The sequence below is a fragment of the Phyllostomus hastatus genome, unplaced genomic scaffold (assembly GCF_019186645.2).
Source record: "Phyllostomus hastatus isolate PE091 unplaced genomic scaffold, TTU_PhHast_1.1 phas_scaffold_1224, whole genome shotgun sequence".
In the NCBI taxonomy this organism is placed as follows: domain Eukaryota; kingdom Metazoa; phylum Chordata; class Mammalia; order Chiroptera; family Phyllostomidae; genus Phyllostomus; species Phyllostomus hastatus.
In genome coordinates, this window is record NW_025334008.1 from 950,233 (window position 1) to 976,283 (window position 26,051).

General features: G+C 53.5%; 2 protein-coding genes across 6 annotated transcripts; both read left to right on the forward strand.

The window, feature by feature from the left end:
* Window positions 1-3,086: 3,086 nt before the first annotated feature.
* Window positions 3,087-12,624, forward strand: FCGRT (Fc gamma receptor and transporter). 4 transcript variants are annotated; one of them, XM_045856421.1, is made up of 7 exons: window positions 3,087-3,204; window positions 6,044-6,130; window positions 6,418-6,669; window positions 6,779-7,054; window positions 11,010-11,279; window positions 11,939-12,055; window positions 12,302-12,624. In XM_045856421.1, the coding sequence occupies exons 1-7, from the start codon at window positions 3,102-3,104 to the stop codon at window positions 12,379-12,381; spliced, it is 1,185 nt and encodes a 394-aa protein (XP_045712377.1). In that variant the 5' UTR covers window positions 3,087-3,101; the 3' UTR covers window positions 12,382-12,624. The 4 variants fall into 4 exon arrangements, with proteins under 4 accessions (XP_045712377.1, XP_045712378.1, XP_045712379.1 ...); XM_045856422.1 differs by lacking the exon at window positions 3,087-3,204 and adding an exon at window positions 4,757-4,863; XM_045856423.1 differs by lacking the exon at window positions 3,087-3,204 and adding an exon at window positions 5,080-5,222.
* A 721-nt stretch (window positions 12,625-13,345) lies between these two features.
* On the forward strand, window positions 13,346-24,202 carry RCN3 (reticulocalbin 3). Of its 2 annotated transcripts, none has more exons than XM_045856370.1 (7): window positions 13,346-13,580; window positions 13,987-14,251; window positions 16,288-16,490; window positions 17,577-17,749; window positions 19,401-19,461; window positions 23,142-23,341; window positions 23,655-24,202. In XM_045856370.1, exons 2-7 carry the CDS (start codon window positions 14,010-14,012, stop codon window positions 23,760-23,762), a joined length of 987 nt encoding a protein of 328 aa, XP_045712326.1. In that variant the 5' UTR covers window positions 13,346-13,580; window positions 13,987-14,009; the 3' UTR covers window positions 23,763-24,202. The 2 variants fall into 2 exon arrangements, with proteins under 2 accessions (XP_045712326.1, XP_045712325.1); XM_045856369.1 differs by having other exon boundaries at window positions 13,347-13,580; window positions 14,004-14,251.
* The last annotated feature ends 1,849 nt before the right edge of the window (window positions 24,203-26,051 follow it).

The window sequence follows — 26,051 nt, forward strand, 5'->3', positions numbered from 1 at the left end:
TGCCCTTTTCCAGTGGGGTCTCAGGTCCCTTACGGTGGGGACCTCCGGAAGGAGGGGACACAGACTATCTGGATGAGGGGACAGCATCATGGATGGGGCGTGGCAGTGCAGGGTCCTGGGAAATTCAGAAGATCCTTGGCTGGTGAGGGGATGTTACAGCAGGCCCTGGAGGGTCTGTCTAATTGTTCCTATTTTTTGTCTACTGATTTTTCTCTCTGTCTGTCTGTCTGTCTCAGTGCTTGGCCATCTGTGTACATCTCTGTAACTGTCTGTTTTATGTGTTTGTTCAGCTATCTTTTAACAAAAATTTTATTTACTTTTAGAGAGAGGGGAAGGAAGGAAGAAATATCGATGTAAAAGAGACATATGGATCGGTTCCCTCTTGTGCTTTCCCAACTGGGAACCTGGCCCACAACTGAGCCATGTGCCCTGACTGGGAATCGAACTGGCGACCTTTTGGTTCATAGGCTGGCACTCAATCCACTGAGCCACACCAGCCAGGGCCAGCTATCTCTTTATTTTCCAGTTTCCCATTTATCTGTCTATCTGTCCATCTGTGTATTTATCTGTCTGTCTGCCTAGCAACCTGTCTCTCTGTGTCTGTCTACCTGTCTTTCATGGTGAGGTTCAGGATTGTGCAGGGCCTGGTAAGGGAACATAATAGAGGAACCCAGAAATGGAAGGTGGCAGGGAGAGGGTCCTGGGACTGAAGGTCCTTCTGTGGCAGTCACTGGTTTTGTGAGGGCTCGGGACTCAGTCGGGTCCCAGGGATGGGGTGACCAACTCCTCCAGGGACATTAGTGGAGGCTTTGAAAGACGTTATCACTGGTCTCATGATATTATCATGAGGGGCTCCTAGGGGACCCTAGGAGCGTGGGGGTGCGGGCCTGAGATTCTTAGAGACCCAGGGGCTGGGTAAGGTCCTCAAAGGGCTCCAGAGGCAGTGTAGCAGGGTTCTGGGAACCTGAGGCCATCTTAACGGGCCATGAGGGCTCAGAGCGGGATAGCAGGAACATGATAGTAGGGCTCACGGAGCATTTAGGTGAGTTTTGGGGCATATTAAGGTGGGATATAAGAGGGACCCAGGTGACGGCTTTTTTAGACAGGTTTTATTTATTTATTTTTAGAAAGAGAGGAAGGGAGGGAGAAAGAGAGGGAGAGAAACATCAATGTGTGTTTGTCTCTTATGCACCCCTTATTGGAGATCTGGCTGCAACCCAAGCGTGTGCCCTGACCAGGAATCGAACCGGTGACCCTTTGGTTCAAAGGCTGGCATTCAATCCACAGAGCCACACCAGTGAGGGTCCAGGGTGATGGTTTTCAAGGAAAAATATAGCAGATTCCTGGAGGGTATTGTCACAGAGCATTGGGCATTTTATATCACGGTCCAAGGGACATTACAGTAGGATCCTAAGGGCTTCTATTTTTTTTTAAGATGTGTGAAAATACTTTATTTATTTTAATCTTCACCAGAGGATATTTTCTCACTGCTTTTCAGAGAGTGAGGAAGGGAGAGAGAAAGAGACATTGATCAGTTGTCTACTTCTATGTGCCCCAACCAGGGATCGAACCCACAGCCTGGGTATGTGCCCTGACCAGGAATTATACTCACAACTTTTCAGCCTAAGGGACAACGTTCTGACCAACTTAGCCACACTGGCCGGGGCGGCTGGGGCTGTGGGCCTTGACCATGAGAGCCCAGGGACCACTGAAATAGTGTCCCAGAGACGTCACTGGACACCAAATGATACAGAGGGACAGCTGGGCCCGGCAGGTTCCTGTGGGTATTTTAGGAAAATGCTAAAGCTGCTATAATCGAACTCAGGGGACAGGAAAGTGGAATCCTTCGGTGTCATGGGTAGCCCCTGGGGGTGGGTCTGTGGCCAGTCTAGCAGGGCCCAGGAAGGGCGGAGATGTCCATTGAGGTTCCTCACTAAGTCTACGGCCATACCACCCTGAACGCACCCAGTCTCGTCTGATCTTGGAAGCTAAGCAGGGTCCGGCCTGGTCAGGACTAGGATGGGAGACACAGGTTCCTCACTATGTTGAACATTACTTCACCACATGTAGTGGGTGGTTTCCTATGTCCACCTGGCTGGGCTGCATGCAGTGCACACACGTTTGATCAAACATGGCTCTGGATGTTTCCGTGAGGGTGTCTTCAGTGAGATGTACATGGAACTCAATCTGGAGAGGCCACAGTCGGCGGCCTGAATAGAAGACAAAATAGACCTCTCTCAAGGAAGAAGGAATTCGGCCAACAGACACCTTTGTTTGTTTGTTTGTTTTAAGATTTTATTTTATTTATTCTAGAGAGAGAGGAGGGAGGGAGAAAGAGAGGGAGAGAAACGTCCATCAGTTGCCTCTTGCACTTGCGCCAACCTCGGGGGACCAAGTCTGCAACCCAGGCATGTGCCCTGACTGGGAATTGAACCAGCGACCCTCTGCTTTGTGGAATGACGTCCAACCAACTGAGCCACACCAGCCAGGGCTTTGTTTGTTTGTTTTATTGATTGATTTGAGAGATACATAGAGAGAGAAACATCAACTTGTTGTTCCACTTATGGTTGCATTCATCGGTTGATTCTTGTATGTGCCCTGACCAGGGATTAAACCTGCAACCTTGGCGTATCAGGAGAACACTCTAACCGAATGAGCTCCCCAGCTAGGGTCCGCAGACGCCTTTGGCCTTCATGTGCTAGCTCAGCTCTTCCTGGTTCTCCTGCCTGCCTGCCTTTGCACTTGTCAGCTGCTATTCTTTCCCGAGTCCCCAGCCTGTCCACCACTCCTATCAGATTTTAGACTCAGCAAACCTCCAGAATCATGTCAGCCAATTCGCTGAAGTAAGTCTCTCCATAAGTAGAGACACATCCTGTTGGTTCTGTTTCTGCAGAGAACACTGACTAATCCATCACATGACCTAGCAATTCCATTCTTGGGTATATACCCAAAAGAAGTGAAAAGAGCTGTTTAAAAAAAAACAAAACCCGCTACGTATACATTTGTTCATAGCAACATTATGTATAACAGACAAAAAGTGGAAACAGCCCAAACACCCGTCAACAGAGGCGTGGATAAACAGAAGGCGAGAGATCAACGCCATGGAACGTTATGATTCAGCCATAAAAAGGAAGGGGGCTCGGATCCGCGCGACAACACAGACGGACCTTGCAAACACTCCGCCGGGGAGACCAAGCCGCACACGTAAGGCTGCGGTCTTGTCTGATCTCGTCTGTGTGGAATGCCCCACGCAGGCAAATCCAGGAGGCAGAAGGCAGATTAGTGGTTGCCAGGGGCTTGGGCGGAGGAAGGGTGCTCGTAGAAGGTAGAAGGTGTCCTTTTGGGGGTGACCAGAAAGTTCCGGAACGAAATGGTGGTGGTGGTGGTTCACATCGTTGTGAATGCTGTATATGTCACTAAATAGTAAGTCCTTTTTTTTTTGTAACAGAAAATAGCCAGATCTAATGTGTACATATGTACAAGAATCCCACATGTATGAAGGAGTCAGAGATTCCGCATGCACAAGTTTCATTCAAGGGTACATCTTACGTTTTGTGCATTTTACAGTCAAACAAATGCATGGAACAAATGCATTTGCAAACAAATGCATTATAGCAGGCGTGCGGGCTGGGGGTGGGGCACTGGAGGGGCCTGTGAACTCTGCAGCTGTCCTTCAGTGTGCTTCCTTATGGGGGGGGATTGGTTCTAGGACCCCCTACAAATACCAAAGTCCAGGATGCTCATGTTCCTTACATAAAAGGTTATAGTGACAAATATTGGAACTGTGTGCTTTTGAGGTCGCATCAGAAGATATTAAAGAACCAGAGGTTTGGCCTTACTAGTGTGGCTTAGTGAGGCGTTGTCCCAAGAATCAATAGGTCACCAGTTCGATTCCCGGTCAGGGCACATGCCTGGGTTGCAGGTCTGGTTCCAGTTGGGGGGTGTGCAGGAGGCAGCTGATCGATGTTTCTCACATAGGTGTTTCTCTTCATCTTTTTCTCCCTCCTTTCTTCCTTTGTCTAAAAAAACAAATACTAAATAAAAATCTTTTAAAACAAAGCCCCAAGGTTTGTGGGCAATGCTAGACGTGATGACACTGTAGAAAAGACATCGGGAGGCTTCAGAAATAGGCGGATTTGAACTCGTGATATAGGCGCTCCTTTTTTAAAAAAAATTTACTTATTTTTAGAGAGAGGGGAAGGGAGGTAGAGAGCGAGGGAGAGAAACACCAGTGTGTGGTTGTCTCTCCCATCCCTCCCACTGGGGACCTGGCCCACAACCCAGGCATGTGTCCTGACTGGGAATCGAACCCGTAACTCTTTGGTTTGTAGGCTGGTGCTCAACCCACTGAGCCGCACCAGCCAGGGCAATGTGTTTGTGTCCTTGAAGAAATGGTAACCCAGGCACAGAGTTTATATGTAGGTTTTAAGCAGTTTTAGAATGAGAAGTTTCTTTTGCTGATGGGTGACTTTCCAGTTTGTTATCACATCTGCCAGTTTAGGTTCTGGGTGGATTTCATGTGTCGTTCCCCCCACCCCCTTCATGAATGTCATCATCTGGCAGAGGTGGCCTCTAAGTGCTTGTCCATTTTGCTTTGTCCGTGTGTCTGATGCATCACTGGGCCTTGAGTTAATCAATGTAAACAGAGCTTTTGATCTATAATGCTTTCACACACGGTTGTTATTTGACTAATAAAACATTGTTCTAAAACAAAAACATTGTTCTGAAGAAAAAAAAAAGCAGCAGCAGCACTGGGGCCCTTTAAGTGACTTTTGGGGGGAGGGGCTCCAAAGAGGAAATACAGAAGTGTCTGGAGACAGCCCATTGTCGCCGGAGCCAGTGAAGGCCTGGGGGTTAAATGAGGTAAGAAGTGGCCCATAAAGACCCCGAATTTTGGACTCCAATACAGTTGGGTCTACTCTCAACTTGGTCATGAAATTGCGGGCTGGCTGATAGCCTCAAAGTTGGAAGAAAAAAACCAAAAAACTAGAGAGCAAAAGAGAAAGGGACCAAAAATCAAAAGGACAAAAGTTTCAAGAGAGGCAGAGACAAACACTCTGAGCGTCTGGGCCCAGGGCCTGGGGTGTGCCCTGCAGCTGGGGGGCGGGGTTGGACATTCCCGGAGTCGGGGAGCAGTCTCCGGACAGGATGTGAGAGAGGAACTGGGGTCTCCAGTCACGGGAGCCAGCTGGGGCTGCAGGCGGGAAGGGATCGTGGCTGCGGTGAGCGGAGCTGGGGCCCAGACCGAGGGAGGACCGGCTGGGGTCGTGGCTTCTGGTGCCAACGGAGAAGGGGGTCGGATTATTAGGTCCGAAGAAGGGCAAGGGGGCCCGGGCTCTTGGGTCCGAAGGAGGAGGGGTTGGGGCCCGGATTCCTGGGTCCAGAGGAGGAGGGACTGCGGGCCCGGATTCCTGGGTCCGGGGGAGGAGGGACTGCGGGCCCGGGACTCCTGGGTCCGGGAGAGGAGGGACTGCGGGCCCGGGACTCCTGGGTCCGGGGGAGGAGGGACTGCGGGCCCGGGACTCCTGGGTCCGGGGGAGGAGGGACTGCGGGCCCCGGACTCCTCGGTCCGGGGGAGGAGGGACTGGGGGCCCCGGACTCCTGGGTCGGGGGAGGAGGGACTGGGGGCCCCGGACTCCTGGGTCCGGGGGAGGAGGACCTGGGGGCCCCGGACTCCGGGAAAGGAGGGGCCTCGGGCCTCGGACTCCTGGGTCCGGGAGAGGAGGGGCTGGGGGCCCCGGATTCCTGGGTTGGCGGGAGGAAGGCCTGGGGGCGGGACTCCCAGGCCCAAGGGCGAAGGAGGGGGCGGGGCTGAGCGCTGAGAATGAAATTTCAGCCTATCCAGGCTCTGTAATTAATTAACCAACAGGGATCAAATTAAGGGGTGAAAGTTCAACGAGGCGTAGAGCGCAGTTGTGACGGTACTGGACGGAGCCCCGAATCCGCACCCGCAGGCGCTGCGCGGTGGCGGAGCCTCGTGGAGCTGGCGGAGGAAGGGGCGGGGTGGGGGTCCCGGAGAGTCACGCGCCCCCTCCCGCCCCAGGTCTACCTCTCAGGATGCGGATCCCCCGGCCTCAGCCCTGGGGGCTCTGTTTCCTGCTCTTCCTCCTTCCCGGGACCCTGCGCGCAGGTGAGGGGCGCTCGGCCAGGGCTGTCAGGGGCGGAGGGAGGCGCCACCGGCCGGGAAAAGAGCGGACGAAGCAAAATCGGAGTTTTCCCTGGAGCCAGGCATTTCCTCCTCCTCCGCATTTCATTTTGTCTCGTTGTCCTCCTTGGCCCGACGTGTCTGGGAACCTCCTGCCTCCCCAGCTCCAGGTCTCTGAACCCCTCTCAGGGTCTGTCTCCCCATCTCTGAGTCTTTCCTTTCTCGGGGTGGTGCCCGGCTCCCATCCGCCCCCTTCCCCTGTGTCCCCCCAGACGACCCTCGCTCCCTGCTGTACCACTTCACCGCTGTGTCTTCCCCGGCCCCGGGGACTCCTGCTTTCTGGGTGTCGGGCTGGCTGGGTCCACAGCAGTACCTGAGCTACAATAACCTGCGGCACCAGGCTGAGCCCTACGGAGCTTGGGTCTGGGAAAACCAGGTGTCCTGGTATTGGGAGAAAGAGACGGTAGACCTGAGGAACAAGGAGAAGCTCTTCCTTGATGCTGTCGCAGTCTTGGGGACAGGAGGTGAGACTGGGACTCCTGGGGCTGAGGGAGGAGGGGCTGGTGGTCCTGAATCCTGGATCTGAGGGAGGAGGGGGTCTGGCCCCTGCTCACCTGTCTGTGGGCACCCCAGGTTCCTACACCTTGCAGGGCCTCCTGGGCTGTGAGCTGGGCCCTGACAATGCCTCTGTGCCGGTGGCCACGTTTGCTCTGAACGGTGAGGAGTTCATGACGTTTGACCCCAAGGCGGGCACCTGGGACGGGGAGTGGCCCGAGGTGCAGACCATCATTGCGAAGTGGACGCAGCAGGCGGACACTGTGAACAAGGAGAAGGCCTTCCTGCTGCGCTCCTGTCCCCAGCGGCTGCTGGACCACCTGGACAGGGGCCGTGGGAACCTGGAGTGGAAGGGTGAGCAAGCCACCGGAGCACCTCAGATCCCCCTGGGCCTCCCAGCGTCCAGTCTCCCCCCAGCAGCCAATCCCTCACTCTGCCCCCAGAGGTGACCCTGCCCCTCTCCCACACATGGCCCTCCTGTGGCTCCCAGAACCCTCAGGACACAGACAGCTCAAGTCCCTCAGCCAGGCACTGGGGGCCCCGTGTGGCATCACCTCTGTCCCCATCCTAAGCCTCACCTTTCTCCCTCTGCCCCGCTCAGCCATTGGGAATGGCCTGGAGTTCCTTGAGCTCACACCAACTCTCTCTTCTTCTTCACCTCTGCCATTCTCCCTCCAGTTCCACTGGTGTCACACCCAGGGACATTCCTCCCACCCATGAGGCTTTCCGTTGCCTCTTTGAGGCTCCCATGATGCCTTCTGTGACCTCCGATCTAGCACAGATCACTCTGAGCTGTAGTGAAGTACATCGGGGGAGTCACCAGGGGCTGGAATTAAAGTTCTTTGCTCCTCAGTGTCCCGACCTTGCTACTGCAGCCTCCGTCTCGGCCCTCCCTACACACCATCCTCTCTCTGCCAGTCAGAGGGAGCTCCCATCTGGCCAAATAAGCCCTGGCTGGGTAGCTCGGTTGGTTGCAGTATCATCCCTAAACCAAAAGGTCTTGGGTTCGATTCCTGGTCAGAGCACATGCCTAGGTTGCTAGTCGGGCATGTACAAGAGCACAGGCCTAGGTCCCTAGTCGGGCATGTACAAGAGGCAATCCATAGATACTTCTCTCTCTCAATGATGTTTCTCTCCCGTTCTCTCTTCTTCCTTTCTCTCTAAAAACCAGTATGCATGTCCTTGGTTAGATTCTTGTCCTGATACACCAAGGCTGCAGGTTCGATCCCCGGTCTGGGCACATACGAGAATCAACCAATGAATACATTAAGAAGTGGAACAATAAATCGATGTCTCTCTCTCTTTTTCTTCCTTCCTTTCTCTCTCTCTCAAATCCATCAGTTAAAAAAGGACACTGATTTAGTTAACAACAAACAGGCAAACATAAAACCATCCAAATAGCTTCCCATTAGTCTTAGACTACAGTTCAGACTCTATGCTGTGGCCCATGAGCCCCTGTGGTCTGGCTGTTTTCCGTCGCTCTGATGTCCCAACATCCCTGCCCCACTGGCTTCTTCCCTGTCCTCCAGCATGTCCGATTCTTTCGCTCCTCAGGACTTTCGCACCTGCTGTCCCCTATTCTTACGATTCCCTTCCCGGGGATCCTGCCGTGACTGGGTCCTTCTCATGCTTTAGGTTTGATCTTGGATGTCAGCTCTTCTGCAAGGCCCTCCCCTGCAAGGCCCTCCCCTGCCAACCACCCTGGCTAAAGCATGCCCCCATCCCACTGCCATTATTGCCCCTCACGCCCCTGTGTTGTCTGTTCTGTCATTATAATATCCTTATTATTTTTCTTTTTAATGGAGTTGTGACTTACCTAAAGTGCATGGCTTGATTAACTTTTATTTTTGTATTATTTTTTAAAGATTTTATTTATTTATTTTTAGAGAGGGAAGGGAGGGAGGGAGAGAGAGAGAGAAACATCAATGTGTGGTTGCTGGGGGTCATGGCCTGCAACCCAGGCATGTACCCTGACTGGGAATTGAACCTGCGACACTTTGGTTCACAGCCTGCACTCAATCCACTGAGCTATGCCAGCCAGAGCTCAATTAATTTTTATATGTGCCCATGTACCTCCTCTCCAGATCAAGATCTAGAACATTTCTAGATCCTGGAGACTTCCTAGTGTCCTCTCCCATTCCAGACCCCTTAAGCATTACAACTAACCTGACTTCCGTCGCCACAGTGTTACCTGACTTTCAAATTTGTGTGGCTGTGAGTCTCTGCTTGTCTGTGTCTGGATTCTTCCACTCGAGCTTGAGTTGTGAGACTCTGTTGTGTGTATCGGTTGTTCATGTTTTTTTTTTTAATTGCTGAGTACTATTCTGTTGCATGGTCCATACCACAGTTTATCCACCGATTTTTTGTTTTTCCTGATTGGGGCTATTATGAGCATAGTTTCCATGAGCATTCTTGTAGATGTCCTGGTACATCTGTATTTGCACTGACTTTGACTTAATATCCAGGGGTGGAACAGTTGAGTCATAGCCTGCTGATCCGATCAGGTTTAGTTGGTGGGGCTCTGCATTTCCTCAGAGCAGTCGAACCAGTTCCAGGCTGCCGCCAGCCGTGTGTGTGCTCCGCGGTTGTCCCACAGGTTTGCCAGAATTTCATACCGACTTTCATGCGAACAGCGATAGTGGGTGTGTGGTAGTATCTTACTGTGAAGTCCTTTTTCATGATCGGCTAAACAGTGTGATAACTTGCCGGGTGGATACTTCTTCACATTCTTGGCCAGCGCGGTGTCCACTCTTGTAGAGCAGCTCTTTGGGTCTGTTGCCCATTTTTTATATTTATTTATTTTAAAGACTTTATTTATTTTTAGTGAAAGGGGCTGACGGCGGGGAAAGAGAAGAAGAAAAACACCAGTGTAAGACAGAAACATGGATTGGTCGCCTCTTGCCCACCCCCTGTCCAGGGACCAAACCCGCAACCTGGGCAGGTGCCCTGACTGGGAATCCAAGTGGCAACCCTCCCTTTGTGGGATGATGCCCAACCAACTGAAGCCACTCAGATCAGGGCAATACCTTTTATTTCTTTTTCTTATGTTATTGCACTGGCTGGAATCCCCAGTACAACGCTAAATAGAGTGGAGATAATGAACACCTTGTATTCTCAAACTTGCAGAAAAAGCATCTGCATTTTACCAAGTATTATGTGAGTCATAGGGTTTCTTTTTTGTTTCCAGTTGACCAAAATATTTCTTTTTCTTCTTTTTTTTTGGTTGTGCAATTACAGTTGTCCTCATTTCACCCCCATTACTCTCCTCCACCCAACCCACCCTCACCTCCCACACTGAACCCTCCCCCATAGCTGTCTTTGTCCCTGTTCCTTGTTGACCTTTCCCCTCCTTTGCCCCATATCCCCTCCCCGCTCCCCATAGGTTTTTTTTGTTGATGCCCATTGTCAAATTAAGGAAGTTCTCTTCAACTCATGGTTGACTAAGAGTTTTTGTTTTGAATAGTGCTGAATTTTATCAAATGGGCTTTTGATTTTTTCCCTTCTAGTCTAATGTGGTGAATTACAGTAGCTGATTTCCAAAAGTTAAACAACCTTGCATTCCTGGAATAAACTTCACTTGATCATAATGTATTATCTTTTATATAAATGACTAGATTCTATCTGCATATATATCTGCAAAATCTATATATATGATTTTGCGTCTATTTGCATGAGAGATTGGCTTTAAATTCCATTGCTTGTTGTGTCCTCGTGAGGTTTTGTTATTAAGGTTACTCTGACTTCATATAAAGTTCTGGTGTGGCTCAGTGGATTAAGTGCTGGCCTGTGAACCAGAATCGATTCCCAGTCAGGGAAGGCACATGCCTGGGTTGTGGGCCAGGTCCCCAGGGAGTGGTGTTCAGGAGGCAACCACACATTGATGTTTCTCTCCCTCTCTTTCTCTCTCCCTTATCCTCTCTCTAAAAATAAATAAATAAAATGTTTATTAAAAAAGGAACAGAAGCTTCATGAGGACAGGGACTTTTGTCTACCTTGCGCATGGCTGTGTCCCCAGGGCCTGGAAGAGTGGCTGGCATGACAGATGCTCAGCCTGTGTCTGTTGTAGGAGGGCAGGGATGAGAGCTGGATATGCTGATGGTGGATAGGTTGTGTCTCTGCCCCCTGGGAAGATCCTTCTCCTTTTACCAGTATATTGCCCAGGCATAGTACATGCAGGGCACATGGTGGGGCCTGCGGGGTAGAGTGGAAGGCTTGGAGGCCTCTTTATGCTCCTGTGCGGCCCTGGGCTGGGCCTGGCCCCTGGGGGCTCGTGGGCTGGGGGCTGAGCCTGTTTGCTATCTGTCTGCAGAGCCACCCTCCATGCGCCTGAAGGCCCGGCCAGGCAGCCCCGGCTTTTCCATACTCACCTGCAGTGCCTTCTCCTTCTACCCGCCTGAGCTCCAGCTGCGATTCCTCAGGAACGGCCTGGCCGTCGGCACTGGTGACAGCGAGCTCGGCCCCAACGGCGATGGCTCCTTCCACGCCTGGTCATCACTAACGGTCAAGAGCGGCGATGAGCACCACTACCGCTGTGTGGTGCAGCACGCGGGGCTGTCGCAGCCCCTCGTTGTGGACGTGGGTGAGGTCCCCCCGGGTGCTGATAACCCCTATTACTGGTCTTTCTGGAGCAGTCCTTTCCAAGTCTGACCCCCTTCCAGTCCTCTTTGAGTCTGACTGCCTTGTGTGCTGCTACTGCCAGTTCTTCCAAAGCCTGGCAGCCTTCTGTCCTGGGTTACTTATACACCCTGGCCTTCCATGCTGCTGCTGCTACTGCTGCTGGCCTCATTGAATCTGGCTCCCGGTTAACCGCTGCGGACAGTTCTTGCTAAGTCTGACCACCTTCTGTCCTGCTGCTGCTAATCTTCATGGAGTGTATCCATTGTTGACTGCTGCTGCCAGTCCTCACCAAGAACGACCATATACTGCTTGGAGTCTGACCTGCTGCTCTCTGCCCTCCCCTGCTCTGCGAGTTCTAATACCACCTCCCTGCCGCCGAGGGTCCTTTGGCCGGTATGACTGAGACCCCCCTCGCTGTGGCTGGTTCTTACATCCAACCAGGCCCAGAAAGAACACCAGCTGACTGGCCTTTCGTCTGCCCACACCTGCTCCCCGAAACTCGGTGTTGGAATCTCTGAGACTGGGAGGGACAGAGAACTCCCAGGCCCCCTGTCCTGGCTCACAGGGGCGGGGGTGGGGGGTCCATTCATGCAGCACCTGACAGCGTATCTCTGGCCGCAGAATCACCAGCCAAGTCCTCGATATCAGTGGTTGGAATCGTCATCGGCTTCTTACTGCTCATGGCAGTGGCTGCAGGAGGAGCTCTGCTGTGGTGGAGGATGAGGAAGGGGCTACCAGGTGTGGGGCAGGGAGAGGGAAGAGGCTCAGAGAGGGATAGAGACCCCAAAAGAGGAGGGGCAGAGATCTAGCAAGAGAGGGAAAGAGAGAGGAGGTGTAGACAGAGAATGGGAGTGAGGAAAGGGAGACCTGGGGGGAGGGACAGGAACTGACACTGTGGCAGAGACAGACAGACACACTTGTGGGGGAGGGGCAGAGACCCAGAGGCTCTCCGAGATTCTGATGCTTCCCCCTTTCTCTCTCCAGCCCCTTGGATCTCTCTCCGTGCTGATGATGGAGGGGCCCTCCTGCCCACTCCTGACCTGTCCAAGGATGCTGACTCTTAGGATATGAAAGCATTCTCAGCAACCGCCTGATCCTCCCCCATCCTGGCTGCCACTAGCTAATGCAGCCAGGTCCCTTTCATGCTGTGAGACACCCTGGAACCTGGTATTTCCAAGCCTCTAAGAAGGAGTCCTGGGCCCGGTTCCCTACCTCTGGATTGTTCCTCCTGTGGTCTGCCTCAGTTTCCCCCCCTAAAATATATGGCTCTCTTCCACCTCCACATATAACAAGAATTTGGGCCATCATCCTTGTGTTCTCATCATTTCAAGTTTTTCATGGGGGGAGGTAAGGGAATGGGTGGGGGGAATAAATGGTGTAAGTTCTGGCCTGCAAAACTCCTGAGGCTAACAGGTTGAAATGGTGGAATCTGCCAGTTTTACATACCAAGTCATATATTTTTCTGTTTTTTTATTTTTAAAGATTTTATTTATTTATTTTTAGAGGGGATGGGAGGAAGGAAGGGAGGGAGGGAGGGAGAGAAACATCAATGTGTGGTTGCCTCTCAGGTGGCCCCCACTGGGGACCTGGTCCACAACCCAGGCATGTGCCCTGACTGGGAACCGAACCTGCCACCCTTTGGTTCACAGCCCGCGCTCAATCCACTGAGCTACACCAGCCAGGGCCAAGTCATATATTTTTCATTCGTAAATTTCACAAATATCTACCAAATGCCTACGCTGTGCCAGGCATTTTGAGGAATTCTTGGCTGCAGCCTGACCTGGCTCCTTGGTAGAGCGGAAATGTAGTTCCCTCTGTCCGGGAAGGGGATAGCTCCTCTGGTCCCTGGGTTCCCTTCTTTCTTAAATTATGCTGACAAAGAGGAAAAGATAAAAACAAATCTCCCATGAGGCTTCAGAGTTAGAAAATCTGGAAGTTGTGGGGTATGACGACCCGAAGCCTATCGGGAGTTGTAGTTCTTCCAGGCCGCGTCACTCCCGCTTCGCCCACTACGCCCCGGCCTGGGGAGGGGCGAGGCTGATCCTCGCGCGCCAAGCTTTCCTTTGTGGACGTGGCGAGGGGCGTCCGCTGCCCGCCCCTCTGTCTGCGGCCCCGCCCTGTGGGGGGTCCTCCTCAGCGCATTGGTCGGGGGGCGGGGCCTCGCTCTGAGGGAGGTCGGCCTGCCTGGAGAGCAGCCAAATTGGGCATCTTTTTGGAGAACGCAGAGCGGAGCGTGGAGAAGGCTGCGAGGCCGGAGAACCCGGTAAACAGAGGCGAGGGCGGGTGGCCGGCGCAGGTCGGACGGCTCAGGTCCGCTTGGGTCGAGGATGAGAGTTCAGACTGGGAACGACGCCTGGGACCTTGCATGACTTCTTTTTTTAACCATGACCCTGCCCCACACTTTGCGTGGGAAGTGTGCCACGTCTCCTGCTTGAGTCTCCCCACTCGCAGCTCTGGGACCCCTCTGGAACTCCTTCAAAAGAAAGATTCAGTCCCCACAGTCCCCAAAGCTGGTTTTATCTCCTAAGAACCCAGCCCTCCCCTGCCGCTCCCGCCCTCCTTGAGCCCAAAACTTTGAGGCCAGCTACCATCTCTGTCCTGTTCTGTCTCCCCTCCCCCCACCCTCCCAATCGGTCTCTGTCCTTTTCCCTGTGACTCCTGACTCCTAGCCTCCGCCACTTCCCAGGGACTGATGACGTGGCGACCATCACTTCTGCTGCTGCTCTGGCTGCTCAGGCAGGGGGTCCAGGGGAAGCCCTCCCCTGAGGCCGGCCCTCATGGCTCAGGGAGGGTGCACCAGCAGGCTCCCCTGAGCGAGGCCCCTCATGATGACGCCCACGGGAACTTCCAGTACGACCATGAGGCTTTCCTGGGACGAGAGGTGGCCAAGGAATTCGACCAACTCAGCCCAGAAGAAAGCCAAGCCCGTCTCGGGTAAGAGAAAGATGGGGGTAGGAGAAAGATGGGGACCAGGAGATTCAGGGTTGTAATTTAGAACAGAGAGGTCAGGGGAGGCCTCCGTGAGAATACCTGGGCCGTGCCAGCATGTGCGGGATTGGCGTGCCAGGCAGAGGGAAATTTAAGTGCAAATGCCCTGAGGCAGGAGGAGGCCTGTGTGTTCGAGGAACAATGAGTCAGGTGTGGCTGGAGCCCAATGAGCCACTGGACAGAGAGGTGGTGGCAGAGAGGGAACAGAGTGGCAGGGCAGGGAGGGTCTTTTGGGCCACAAGTGGAGTTTTGTGGGGTTTTTTAAGATCTTATTCATTTGTATTTAGAGAGAGGGGAAAGGAGGGAGAAACAGAGGGAGAGAAACATCAATGTGTGGTTGCCTCTCGTGTACCCCCTACTGGGGACCCGACCCGCAACCCAGTCATGTGCGTTGACTGGGAATCGAACCCACGACCCTTCGGTTCGCAGCCCTTTCTCATTCCACTGAGCCATACCAGCCAGGGCCACAAGGGAAGATTGAAGCTTTTCTCTGAGTGAGATGAGAGCCATGAGATGGGGGCTTTAGAGGGAGGACGTGAGCTGACTTGGGTTTTAACAGAATCCCTCTGGTTGCCTTTTGGGAAACAGCCTATGTAGAGTCAGAAGCAGGAAGCCCACTGAGGAAGTCACTGCAATGCAGGTGGGAGATGAGAGATGGTGGCACCTAGACCAGGGCGGACACTGCTGTGGTGGCCAGGTCTCCGGCTGGGAGACTGTGCTGGGATGGGGCTGGGTGAAGCAGGCATGGGAGAGGAAAAGCAGTGAGAGGCTAACGTACTTGGCACAGCACTTACTGCGATGCCAGGCACTTGTTTTAAGTGCTTTCCCAGGCCAAGTTCTGGTATTTATTTCCCACTGCCAAGTTCTGCTATGTATCCCCATTTTACAGAGTGGGGAACTGAGGCACAGAGGGGTTAAATGACTTACCCACAGTCACACAGCCCGTAGGAGGAGGGTTCAGAGTTTGAACCTAGAATATCTAGTTGTGGAACCCCAAGCTCTTAGCAACCACTTAAACCTCCAGGTAGAATGTGAGTCCTAGGGACAGAGCCCGTCTCCAACCGATCCTAGCTGAGACGCCTGACTCTGGAGGGAGCAGCAGGGCCGGCTCAGATTCGACCCTGGTGAGTGGGTCTCAAGGGGTTAGAGACAGAGACAGATAAGGCTCCTTCCTTGAGCGCTCTGTTAGCAGTTGGGCGAGGACCTCAACCACTGGCCAGATGTGGCCAGGAGAGCGGCATGGGGTCTGGGAGCCCACAGACGAGACCTGAGAGAAGCCACCTGACCCACGGCATTGCGGATGATAGGTCAATAGCTGCTAACGTCTGGGGAAAGGTAGGGGGCGCTGCGCGAAGCAGGGCTGGAAGGAGAGGGACCTGAAATTGACCGGCGCATCCAGGGAGGGGGCAGAGCAGCAGGCGTTAGAGGAGAGTTAGAAGGGAGATTCTGAAACTGGCAGAGCCAGGGAAGAGGGGCGGGACACGGGGCCGGGCCGGAGACGGCGAGAGTTGTGTGGCCGTGGCAGTTGTAGTTCAGAGGCAGTTTTGGGACAGGAGCCCTGCGGGACAAGGACGCAATGGGTGTCCCTTTCCCTGTCCCTACTCCAACTCCGAGAACCAGCGGGAGATGGAGCGCAGGCGGGGCTGAGGGGCTCAGCCACGGCGGAGGGTGTGGCCTTGGCCTATTTCGGGTTTCTCCCCCACCCGGCGTGTTGTGGACCACCGCACCGGCCGTAGGCCTGCTGGGTGTCGGAAGGGCGTGATGGCCTTAGGGAGCCGAACCCTGAGGTGGGCGCGGTCTCGGGACTGACCTGTGTCTCCTCCGTTTTGTGGGCGGCTATAGGACAGCATTTTTACACCTGTTAGAAGAGGTGTGCCTCAGGTGGGGGCATGGCTCTGCTCAGGGGCGGAGCCTGGGCAAAGGCGGGAACCCCCAGTGTGGGCGGGGCCTGAGACTGACCTGCGTCCCGACCCGGCCCACAGGCGCATAGTGGACCGCATGGACCGCGCCGGGGACGGGGACGGCTGGGTGTCACTGGCCGAGCTCCGCTCGTGGATCGCACACACACAGCAACGGCACATACAGGACTCTGTGAGCGCGGCCTGGCACACGTACGACACGGACCGCGACGGGCGTGTGGGTTGGGAGGAGCTGCGCAACGCCACCTATGGCTACTACGCGCCTGGTATGCGGCGAGACCCTGACCCCTGTTCCTCACACACGCACTGGCCCTGACCTTTTTGACCCTTCGTCCTGAGAATCTTTTAGCTCATTGTCCGAGTTCCTGACCTCTGACCTCTGATCCTCTTCACCTCTGAAGGTAGATCCTCGGCCAGGGTCTACCTTCTTCAAAACCTCATCACCCTGAAACCACCAATCTCTGATTTCTGGCTTCTCATTCTGGCATCTACAGCCTTTATAATTCCAGGATGGGGAAGGGGTGGTGGGGGGCGGGGCGGGTACTTCAGATCCTTGACCAGGGACATCTACCTTCCATGCCCCTGACCTCTGGCCTTTCATCTGAGAACCCCAAAGCCATTTACTCTGCCTGCTGACTTTCGGGTTCCCTCCTCCCTGTCCTCACACCCCAGCCCTGGGCCCTCACAGCTCTGGTTCTCTCCTTCCTGTACCCTCAGCCCAGCCTGTCCCTCATACATCTGCCAAGGGATCTTGTGCATCCAGAGTTTATCCTGATCCTCCGATACTCACAGTCCCCCGTGACTCCCCTGGGCCCCCAGGAGAGAGTCCCAGCTCCTCAGGCCCACCCAGCCCACCCCTCCGGGTTCGTTTGTTTGCATTTTCTTCCCCAGTCAAATGGATATTCTGTTGTTTCCCTGAACTCACTCAGCACATATTGTTCCTTCTGTTGAAAATGCCCTTCCCTCCACTCTGTCCAGCAGAATAACCTCCTGCCCCAGAGCATGACTGGGGCTCCACTGGCCAGTGTTAACTCATAGGCCATCATCATTCTTGGCTGTAGCACCTTGGGCGAGTTAATTCCTCCCTGGGAGTCAGGTTCTCATTCATGAAGTGAGACTAAACAAAAGAACTCCACTTGCTTTTTGGGAGGGTTCAATGCAGTGTAGGTGAAGAGCTTGGCTTGTAAGCCAAGGAAGTAGCGAGTGCATGCAAATGATGGATATGTGTCATGTATCGTTAATCCAGGGGAGGTCTTCCTGCCCTGTAGCCCCAAGTTGGACCCCTTTGTCTTTCTCTTCAACACACCTGGTGTCACCTCCACGAAAGCACATCTCACTGAGCTCTTTCCTAGGTGAAGAATTTCACGACGTGGAAGACGCAGAGACCTACAAGAAGATGCTGGCTCGGGACGAGCGGCGTTTCCGGGCAGCTGACCAGGATGGGGACTTGCGGGCCACTCGGGAGGAGCTGACAGCCTTCTTACACCCGGAGGAGTTCCCTCACATGCGAGACGTCGTGGTGGCCGTGAGTGAGGGCCTGCCTTCCGCCGTACACCCTGGGAGTTCCGGTTACCCGGTCGTCCAGCACCTTCCTCAGGAAACCCAGGCTGCAAGCGCCAGTCAATGGCGGGTGACATCTCCACCCCACCCTGTCGCCCCAGTGTCACTATTAGTGGCATGGTTTATGCCCACTTGTATCATGCCCAACTCCTCAGCAACTGATGTGGTTAAACCCCCAAAAGATACCACAAAGGTGAACCCTCTTTTTTCCTCCTGTGTCCCCACCCTGTCCCCTGCAGTCTGGTCCCAGAGGTGACCCCGTTCTTGTGTCTCCATTTCTAAAGCTGCTTTGAGGGTCTATGGCGGGGCCATTAGGATCAGGAGCTCAAAGGCCAGAAGGCCTGGGTTCAAATCCCAGCCCTGCTGCTTCCTGGCTGTGTGACCTTAGGCAAGTTACTTAACTTCTCTGGACCTGAATATCCTTATCTGTAGAATGATGGTACTGGAGGGTGGTTATGGGGACTAGATGAGTTTATACATGGAAAACTGGCCTGGGGTATAAATGCTCATATGTCATTCTACACACACATGTCAATACAGCTACAGGACAGGAATCACTGGATTAATGGGGATCAGAGAGGAGAGATATCATTAACCCAGGCTTCTTGAACCCCTTACACTTCCTAATCTGCGAGACCCAGTGTCCTTCTTTTATTTCTTTTAAAGATTTTATTGTTTTATTTATTTTTAGAGAGAGGGGAAGGGAGGGAGAAAAAGAAGGAGAGAAACATCAATGTGTGGTTGCCTCTTGCACTCCTGCTACTGGGGACCTAGCTGGCAACCCAGGCATGTGTCCTGACTGGGAATCAAACCTGTAACCCTTTGGTTTGCAGGCCAGTGCTGAATCCACTGAGCCACACCAGCCAGAGCAAATGACAGGAATTTCAATATGTAAGTGTTATAAAGTCATCAGTTTACCAAATCACAGAGGACATCCAATTACACTTGAATTTGTAACAACAAATTATTTTTTTTACTGTAAGTATATCCCACACAGTATTTGGGATTAGTATAAGTCTGTCCCACACCATACTGGGGACATACTCTTACTAAAACACCATTTATCTGAAATTGAAGTAACTCAACCTCCTGTACTGTAAGTATGTGGGCAACGTGGTGTGGGATGGACTCATACCGAAGAGTTACTTGTTGTTCCCCAGACAGGGAAGGAAATGGAGAATCCTGCATTATATCTGTCAGCCCTAAAACATCAGCGTGTTCACCACATACTTCGTGCTTATAAGCAAATTGGAGTGAGAGTCTAGCATCTGCCTTTTAAAGGGGAAGAGGCTTCCGCCCTTGAGAATGTGGCCTGGGCCATGAAGAAGTGGTTAGGGATGCAGGTCACCTCTCCTTGTGTTAACCAACCTGTGCATCAGGACACCTAGGTTCCATGGCCCCACCCATTAAGTGCGGAGAGGGCCTGCATCATTCTGGCACTGCAGAAGGCCCCCAAATTTCCCACGTGCCCCTGGGGACAGTTGCACCCTTTTGAGGCTGTTCCAACACCCGGCCGCCCAGCCACCCCAGAATGGGATGCCCAGAAGTAACCTCACGCTCCGATCCCAGGGGTCTGTTCCCCTTGGGAGCCAGCCCCACTGCCTCTCTCTCCCCAGGAAACCCTGGAGGACCTGGACAAGAACAAGGACGGCTACATCCAAGTGGAAGAGTACATCGGTGAGTGGGACCTGAGCGCCCCTGTCCCCTCCTGGGCCTGGGGACAGCCCAGTGCATTATAAAGCAAAGGCCCTCTGATGTGGGGGGTTGGGGGGGGTTGGGTGCTGCTTGAGTTCATGTACCCACCAAACATTTATTGAGCATCTACTATGTGCCAGGCACCCAAATCTTTTATCCATCATCCACTGTGTATCAAGCCCAGCACATTTTTTTTTTTTAGATTTTATTTATTTATTTATTTATTTATTTTTAGAGAGGAGGAGGGAAGGAGAAGGAGAGAAACCTCAATGTATGAGAGATACACTGATTGGTTGCCTCTCACACACCCCCTACTGGGGACCTGGCCTTCAATGCAGGCATGTGCCCTGACTGGGAATTGAACCAGTGACCTTTTGGTTCACAGGCTGGTGCTCAATCCACTGAGCCACATCAGCCAGACCCAACAAATCTTTATGAAACCCGTACTGTGGGCTGGGCCCAGGAAATACTTATTGAATACCTCCTGTATGTCAGACCGAAGAAGCATTTATCAAGCACCTACTGTGTACCAGAACCAAGAAGCACTCACTGAACAAGCTAGTGGTTGGGACACAGCCCAGACTGTCACAGACCAGGTCCCTTCCGGAAGGGTCTGAAGTTTCTACACAATTAGGGCTCAGGGGCTGCATTTACCGGGGGTGGGAAGCTTGTCCTGAACCTGCACTTAGACAGCAAAGTGTCTATGTCACCAATTACTTGAGCTGTCAGGGAGCCATATGACACCTCCAAACGGCCTGGTGGTCCTGCCTCTGTCCTTGCCCTCCGGGGCCAAAGACATTAGTTGAGTGGAAAGCTGTTACGTATGGGACTGTTAGAAGTTTGAACACATTTTCCTGTAGAATGTCTTCATGGAACAAACCCGCAGGCAGGACATTTTTATTTAAGCGTTTATTGGTTTGCAAGAAAGAACTCGAGCATCACAGCTGAATCCGAACAGTGGCCGACCCCAAGGTTGCGGTGACTGTGGTCCCATCTCAGAAATAAATTCACCGGACCCTCACAGCAGCCCTGTGGGATGGCACTGTCACCCTGCTTTATAGATAAGGAAGCTGAGACCCAGAGGGAACAATACCTGACTGAGGTCACCTACTACTCAGGTGGGGCGGGCCTTGAGTCCCGGCAGGCAGACCCCAGGTTTCTGCCCTGACACCCCAGCTGGGGGGGTCCTGAGGGGCTCTGGGGACAGGGACATGGGCAAAACCCCAGGATCTTCCAAAGAAATGTAACTTTGCCCTGTTGAATGGTGGTGGGAAGGGCATGAATGAGGGGGACTGGGGGGCATTGCAGGCCCTGACCCAGGCTGGGGGGGCTGTCAGGGGAGATGGGAGAGATAGGGGTGCCCTCTGCTTACAGGTGCAGGCTCCAGAGTCAGCCTGCCTGGTACCCGCCTGCCACCTCTGGACCATGTGACGGTAAACGAGTCCCTGGCTGCCTGAGCCTCAGTTTTCCCATCTGTAAATGGGGGTAATAGAGCACCCCCTGTGTATGACCCTGTATAGTCAGCACAAATCCCCATCCATGGGTGCATGAATAAACAAAAGGGGCAGATCCAGGCAATAGAATACATTTTGGCCACAGAAAGGAATGAAGTGCTGATCCATCCTACACTGTGGGTGAAACCTTGAAAATACCGTGCTAAGTGGAAGAGCACAATATTGTATGACTCCATTTATATGACGCATGCAGAATAGGAAAACACATCGAGAAAGAAAGTAGATTAGTGGTTGTCAGGGGCAGGACAGAGGCAGGGACAGAGGGGGGCCGGGGAGTTACTACCTAGTGAGAGAGAAGTGCCCTTGAGGGGGATGAAGATGTTCTGGGTGGAGGCTGTGCCACCAGACAGGGGGCCTGGCCCTCAGCGGGTCTGCCTGGGGCCAGCCGGCAGTGTGCGGGTTCTTGACTTTGGCAGGAAAGGTTTCACAGCACCAGTCCAGGTGACTGTGAGGGTACATTTGTTAAAGCCGGGGACAGTGAAGCAGGGAAGGGGTTAGCATAGAAGAAGCAACAGGAGAGCCCAGGCGGGGCTGCCGTAGCTCGCTGGGAAGTCAGAGGAAAGGGGGCCTTGGGGACGGGTGCAGGGGGTGAGCCTGGGAGGAACCGCCACCGCCCACGGCTCCCCTGGTTGGAAGCCTCAGGGTTCCTTAGAGGTTAGGAGATGCTGCCTGAGGGGGAAGGAGGGGGGAAGGGAATGGCGGGGGCGCCCCCAAGGGACAGCCTGTGCCCTGGGTCCTTTGTCTTGAGTGTTTCTCTCTTTCTTCAGGCGGAATCTTAGGGGAGGGCTCAGGGGAAGGTTCAATAGAACATTCATCAGTTTTCAAGGTCCTGGTCTCCACTGATCGATTGGTCAGCGCCAGGGCAGGGGGTCCTTGTCATCGCAGTTGGTCCTGGCTCGGCCTGTCTGGTTTTGCTGCTTTTCTTGGCCTGCAGCTGAGATACAGCTGAGGCTTAGATGTTATCTCCAGGGAGGGGAGCTTCTGCATCTGGCTGTAAATTGCTCGGCCACTGTGTTCAGCTCTGTCTCCGTTTCCCTAGTCTACATGCCAAGGAATTCTCCCAGCTTCTCACTATCCTGTCTGGTTGCATAACTTTGTGAAATGCACTGTCACTAATGGTTTTATGTTGTACGCCTATTAGCACAAAATGAAACACCCAACTCCCATTTACCATGGCCATTTCGTAGAAGAAATGATGACTTAGGACCATTAAAAAGAGGGAGGAGCCCTGTGCCTGCTGTCCCTGGAGGCTGTCTGTGCGCAGGCAGGTGGCTGGCTGTATCCTAGATGACATCCTCTGACAGCTCGCTGGCCTGGTCCTGTGGGGAGGAAGGCTAATTATCGTGTCTTTGTGTCTGGTATAAAAGGCTTGTCAGGTTGAAAGTTCTAGGAAATCCATCTGTGGGGTAGTACTTTCTCCAGGCAGTCCTGGGGACGCAGAGTTTTGCAAACATTTATAAATAATTGGAACAGCCCTGGCTGGTGTGGCTCAGAGGATTGAGTGCCGGCCTGTGAACTGAAAGGTCGCTGGTTCAATTCCCTGTCAGGGCACATGCCTGGGTTGCGGGCCACATCCCCAGTAGGGTAATCTATCAATGTTTCTCTTGCACATCAGTGTTCCTCTCCCCCTCTTTCATCCTCCTTTCTCTTCTCTCTAAAAATAAGTGAGTAAAATCTTAAAACAAAAAAAGAATTCCTTTTAAAGCAAGCAAGCAAACAACAACAACAAAAAACAAATAATTGGAATAAAAGAGAGGCTCCAACAGTCTCCAGGGAGGCTCTTAGAGTGAGGTAAGCTTTGTAGAATCTCCTGTCATCTCTCCAGAAACATCTTCACCCCATCCTTCCTTCATATGGACCACAAAAATGCACACAGTATTTCATGTGGGTATCCATCAACCTGATTGACTGTTCAGCCCATCAGTGTACCCGGCAATCAAGTCAATTTCACGTGTAGTCAATTTCAGCACCTGTAAATCTGGCGTTCTTATCCATCCTATTTAAACACAAGAAACTGAGGCTAAAGAGAGTGAGGAGGGCATGGCTGGGGTCTCTTGATCAGGGCGTGTCAGAGCTGGGACTGGAGCCCAAGCTGGCCCCGCTGGGCCCAGGCACCGGCCCTGAGTCGGCCTCTCACCCTGACCCCAGCGGACCTGTACTCGGCGGAGCCGGGGGAGGAGGAGCCCGCCTGGGTGCAGACAGAGCGGGACCAGTTCCGGGACTTCCGGGACCTGAACAAGGACGGGCACCTGGACGGCCGGGAAGTGGGCCACTGGGTGCTGCCCCCGGCCCAGGACCAGCCGCTGGTGGAGGCCAACCACCTGCTGCACGAGAGCGACACGGACAAGGTGCTGCGGGTTGGAGGGGGAGGTGGGGGCGGGGCCTGGTGGGCGCAAGTGACCAAGAGCTGGGCCGGGAGCCTCGGGGGGTCACTGTTTGGCTGGAGGAAGAGGCAGAGAGACCAGGAGAGGGGCCGAGGGACGGGTGGAACAGAGATCTCAAGGTGAGGACAGAGACCCAAGGGGGCAGGAGACAGGAACCCAGAGAGAGAGGGACAGAGACGCAGAGTAAGGGGGCAGAGACCCTGAGAGCCATGTTTAGCAGAGGTGGACCTCATATGCAGGGGACTGAGGTGTCCCTGCTGACCTCTGACCTGTCCAGGACGGGCGTCTGAGTAAGGCTGAGATCCTGGGCAACTGGAACATGTTCGTGGGCAGCCAGGCTACCAACTATGGCGAGGACCTGACCCGTCACCACGACGAGCTCTGAGCCTCCATGCACCCACAACTACGAGGCGATATGAGGAGGGGCCTCAGTGCTTGGGTCCCCCTCCGTGTCCAGCCCTGCAGGACGTGGACACAGCCTGGGCTGTCCCTCTGCCCCTGGGCTCTCTTGGACCCACCTGGTCAAGTTCTCTGTGAGACCCCTCAGTCCCCTCTCGGCCCTCCCCCCAGCCCCACCCAGGGCCTCTCACAGGCCTGAAGAGTGAGGGACCACCCATCCCTCACTGGCAGAACAGCTCAGCCCAGCCCAGCCCAGCCCAGCCCATGGCTCCCCACATCAAGCTCAGCCTCCAAGAGCCTCCCCAACCCACAGCTCGAAATCTGAGCCTCTCACCACAGTCAGGAAATGCTCCCCTCCCACACTCGCCCCGCAGGCACCGTCCCCAGGATGCCTCCTCTCTGCCAGGGAAACAATAAAACCCGGTGCTGGGCCTCCTCTGTGTGTCTCTCTGCGGGGTTCCTGTCGGAAGCCTGGGGGAGGAAGGAGGGGGGCTGTGACTGGGAGAGGAGCAGGCTGCCAGTTGGGGGGACTGCGGGCTGAAGGAGGGGACTGGGCATTTGAAAGGGGCATTCTGGATGTTGACAGCGTTTGAGGGCGTTCCTAGGGGTGAAAAATGGAACTGGCAGCCTAGACCCAGCAGGGAACAAGCCAGAAAGCTCTGCTTTCTGTGTAGCAAGCAATGGCCACGCTCTGCCAATCAAGTGGCCACCATCGAGGGAGGGAGCCCTGGGGGGGAGAGCGGTCCAGGTAGAGGGAACAGCACATACAAAGGCCCTGAGGTGGGGGTGGGCCTGGTGTGAGTGAGGATCCGCAAGGAGGTCAGTGTGACTGGACTGAGGGAGGGACCGGTGGGACAGGAGGGCACAGAGGGAACCAGGATCAGGTCATCATGGTCCCAGATTGATGGGACAAGGTAAAGGGGGACAGAGACCCAGAAATAACGGAACAGTTTACTCTCACTGAGCTGGGGGCCCCTGGAGGGTACTGAGCAGACAGGATGACAGTCCCTGCTGCCGAGTTGAGGCAGCTGCGAAAGGAGGAGGCCTTGATGGAGACATGTGTCCCTCCTGCAGTCCCGTGAGCCCCCCTGGTTAAATTCTTCGTAGTCGGTCCCAGCGATTCCACTCCTGGTAGCTCCTGAATGGAAAGGAAATCACCAGAATAAAGTTTGTAGCAACTTTAATCATAATAGTGCTACACGGGCAACAGCCCATCAGCTCACCACAGAAGGGGTAAGTGCATGGTGGGGCCTCGGCCAGGGAAAAGCACGGGAAGTGGGAGGGGGGAACTCAAGGAACCCCACTGGCACGGAGGACGGCCAGAAAGGTTACGCTGAGCAGAGGAACTGGACGCAGACGATGGCGTGCTGCATGATTCCATTGACAGGAAATTCAAGAGCAAGCAAACTGAAGCTAGGGGTGAGAAATAGGGCTGGTGCTCCCGTCTGGGGGAGGATGACGGACCTCAGGCTGGTTGTGGGGGGCTGGTCTTGAGCGAGGAGCTTCCCTGAGGGGGTAAAAATTCACCCAGCTGCCTGTGATGTGTCCACTCTTACGCATGGTATACTTCCAGGTTTGCTTTAGAAAAGCCCCTGCTTTTTAGGGCAGTGAAAGGATTCTGTATGATGCATTAATATTATTTCACATTTGTCAAAACCTGTAGAATGTACCAAACAAAGAATGAACCCTTAATATCTATGCACTTCGATTAATATTGTATTAAGCCCTGGCTGGTGTGGCTCCATGGATTGAGTGCAGGCTGTGAACTAAAGGGTCGCTGGTTCAATTCCCAGTCAGGGCACATGCCTGGGTTGCGGGGACAGGTCAGGTCCCCAGTAGGGGGCACTCGAGAGGCAACCACACATTGATGTTTCTCTCCCTCTCTGTCTCCCTCCCTTGCCCTTCTCTGAAAATAAATGGAAAACAAACAAACAAAAAAATACTGTATTAATATTGGCTTACCAATTATAACAAAGCACCCCATGAATGCAAGATGTTAATAATAGGGGGAGTGGGGCAAAGGGGTATATGGGAACTCTCCATACTTCTCACTAATTTTTCTGTAACCCTCAAATTGCTTTTAAAAATAAAGCTCATGGAAAACATCACAAGCAACTAAAAGAAAGAGAAATCACTTTCCTGTGTTAAGTCATAGACACCCCCATATTTGATGATGTTTTCTTTTCCTTTTCCTTCTGGGAGAGAAAGAGATGGAAATATCGTAGGGCGAGGCTGTAAACCTATAGGCCAGTGATTTCTGACCAGTGTGCCACAA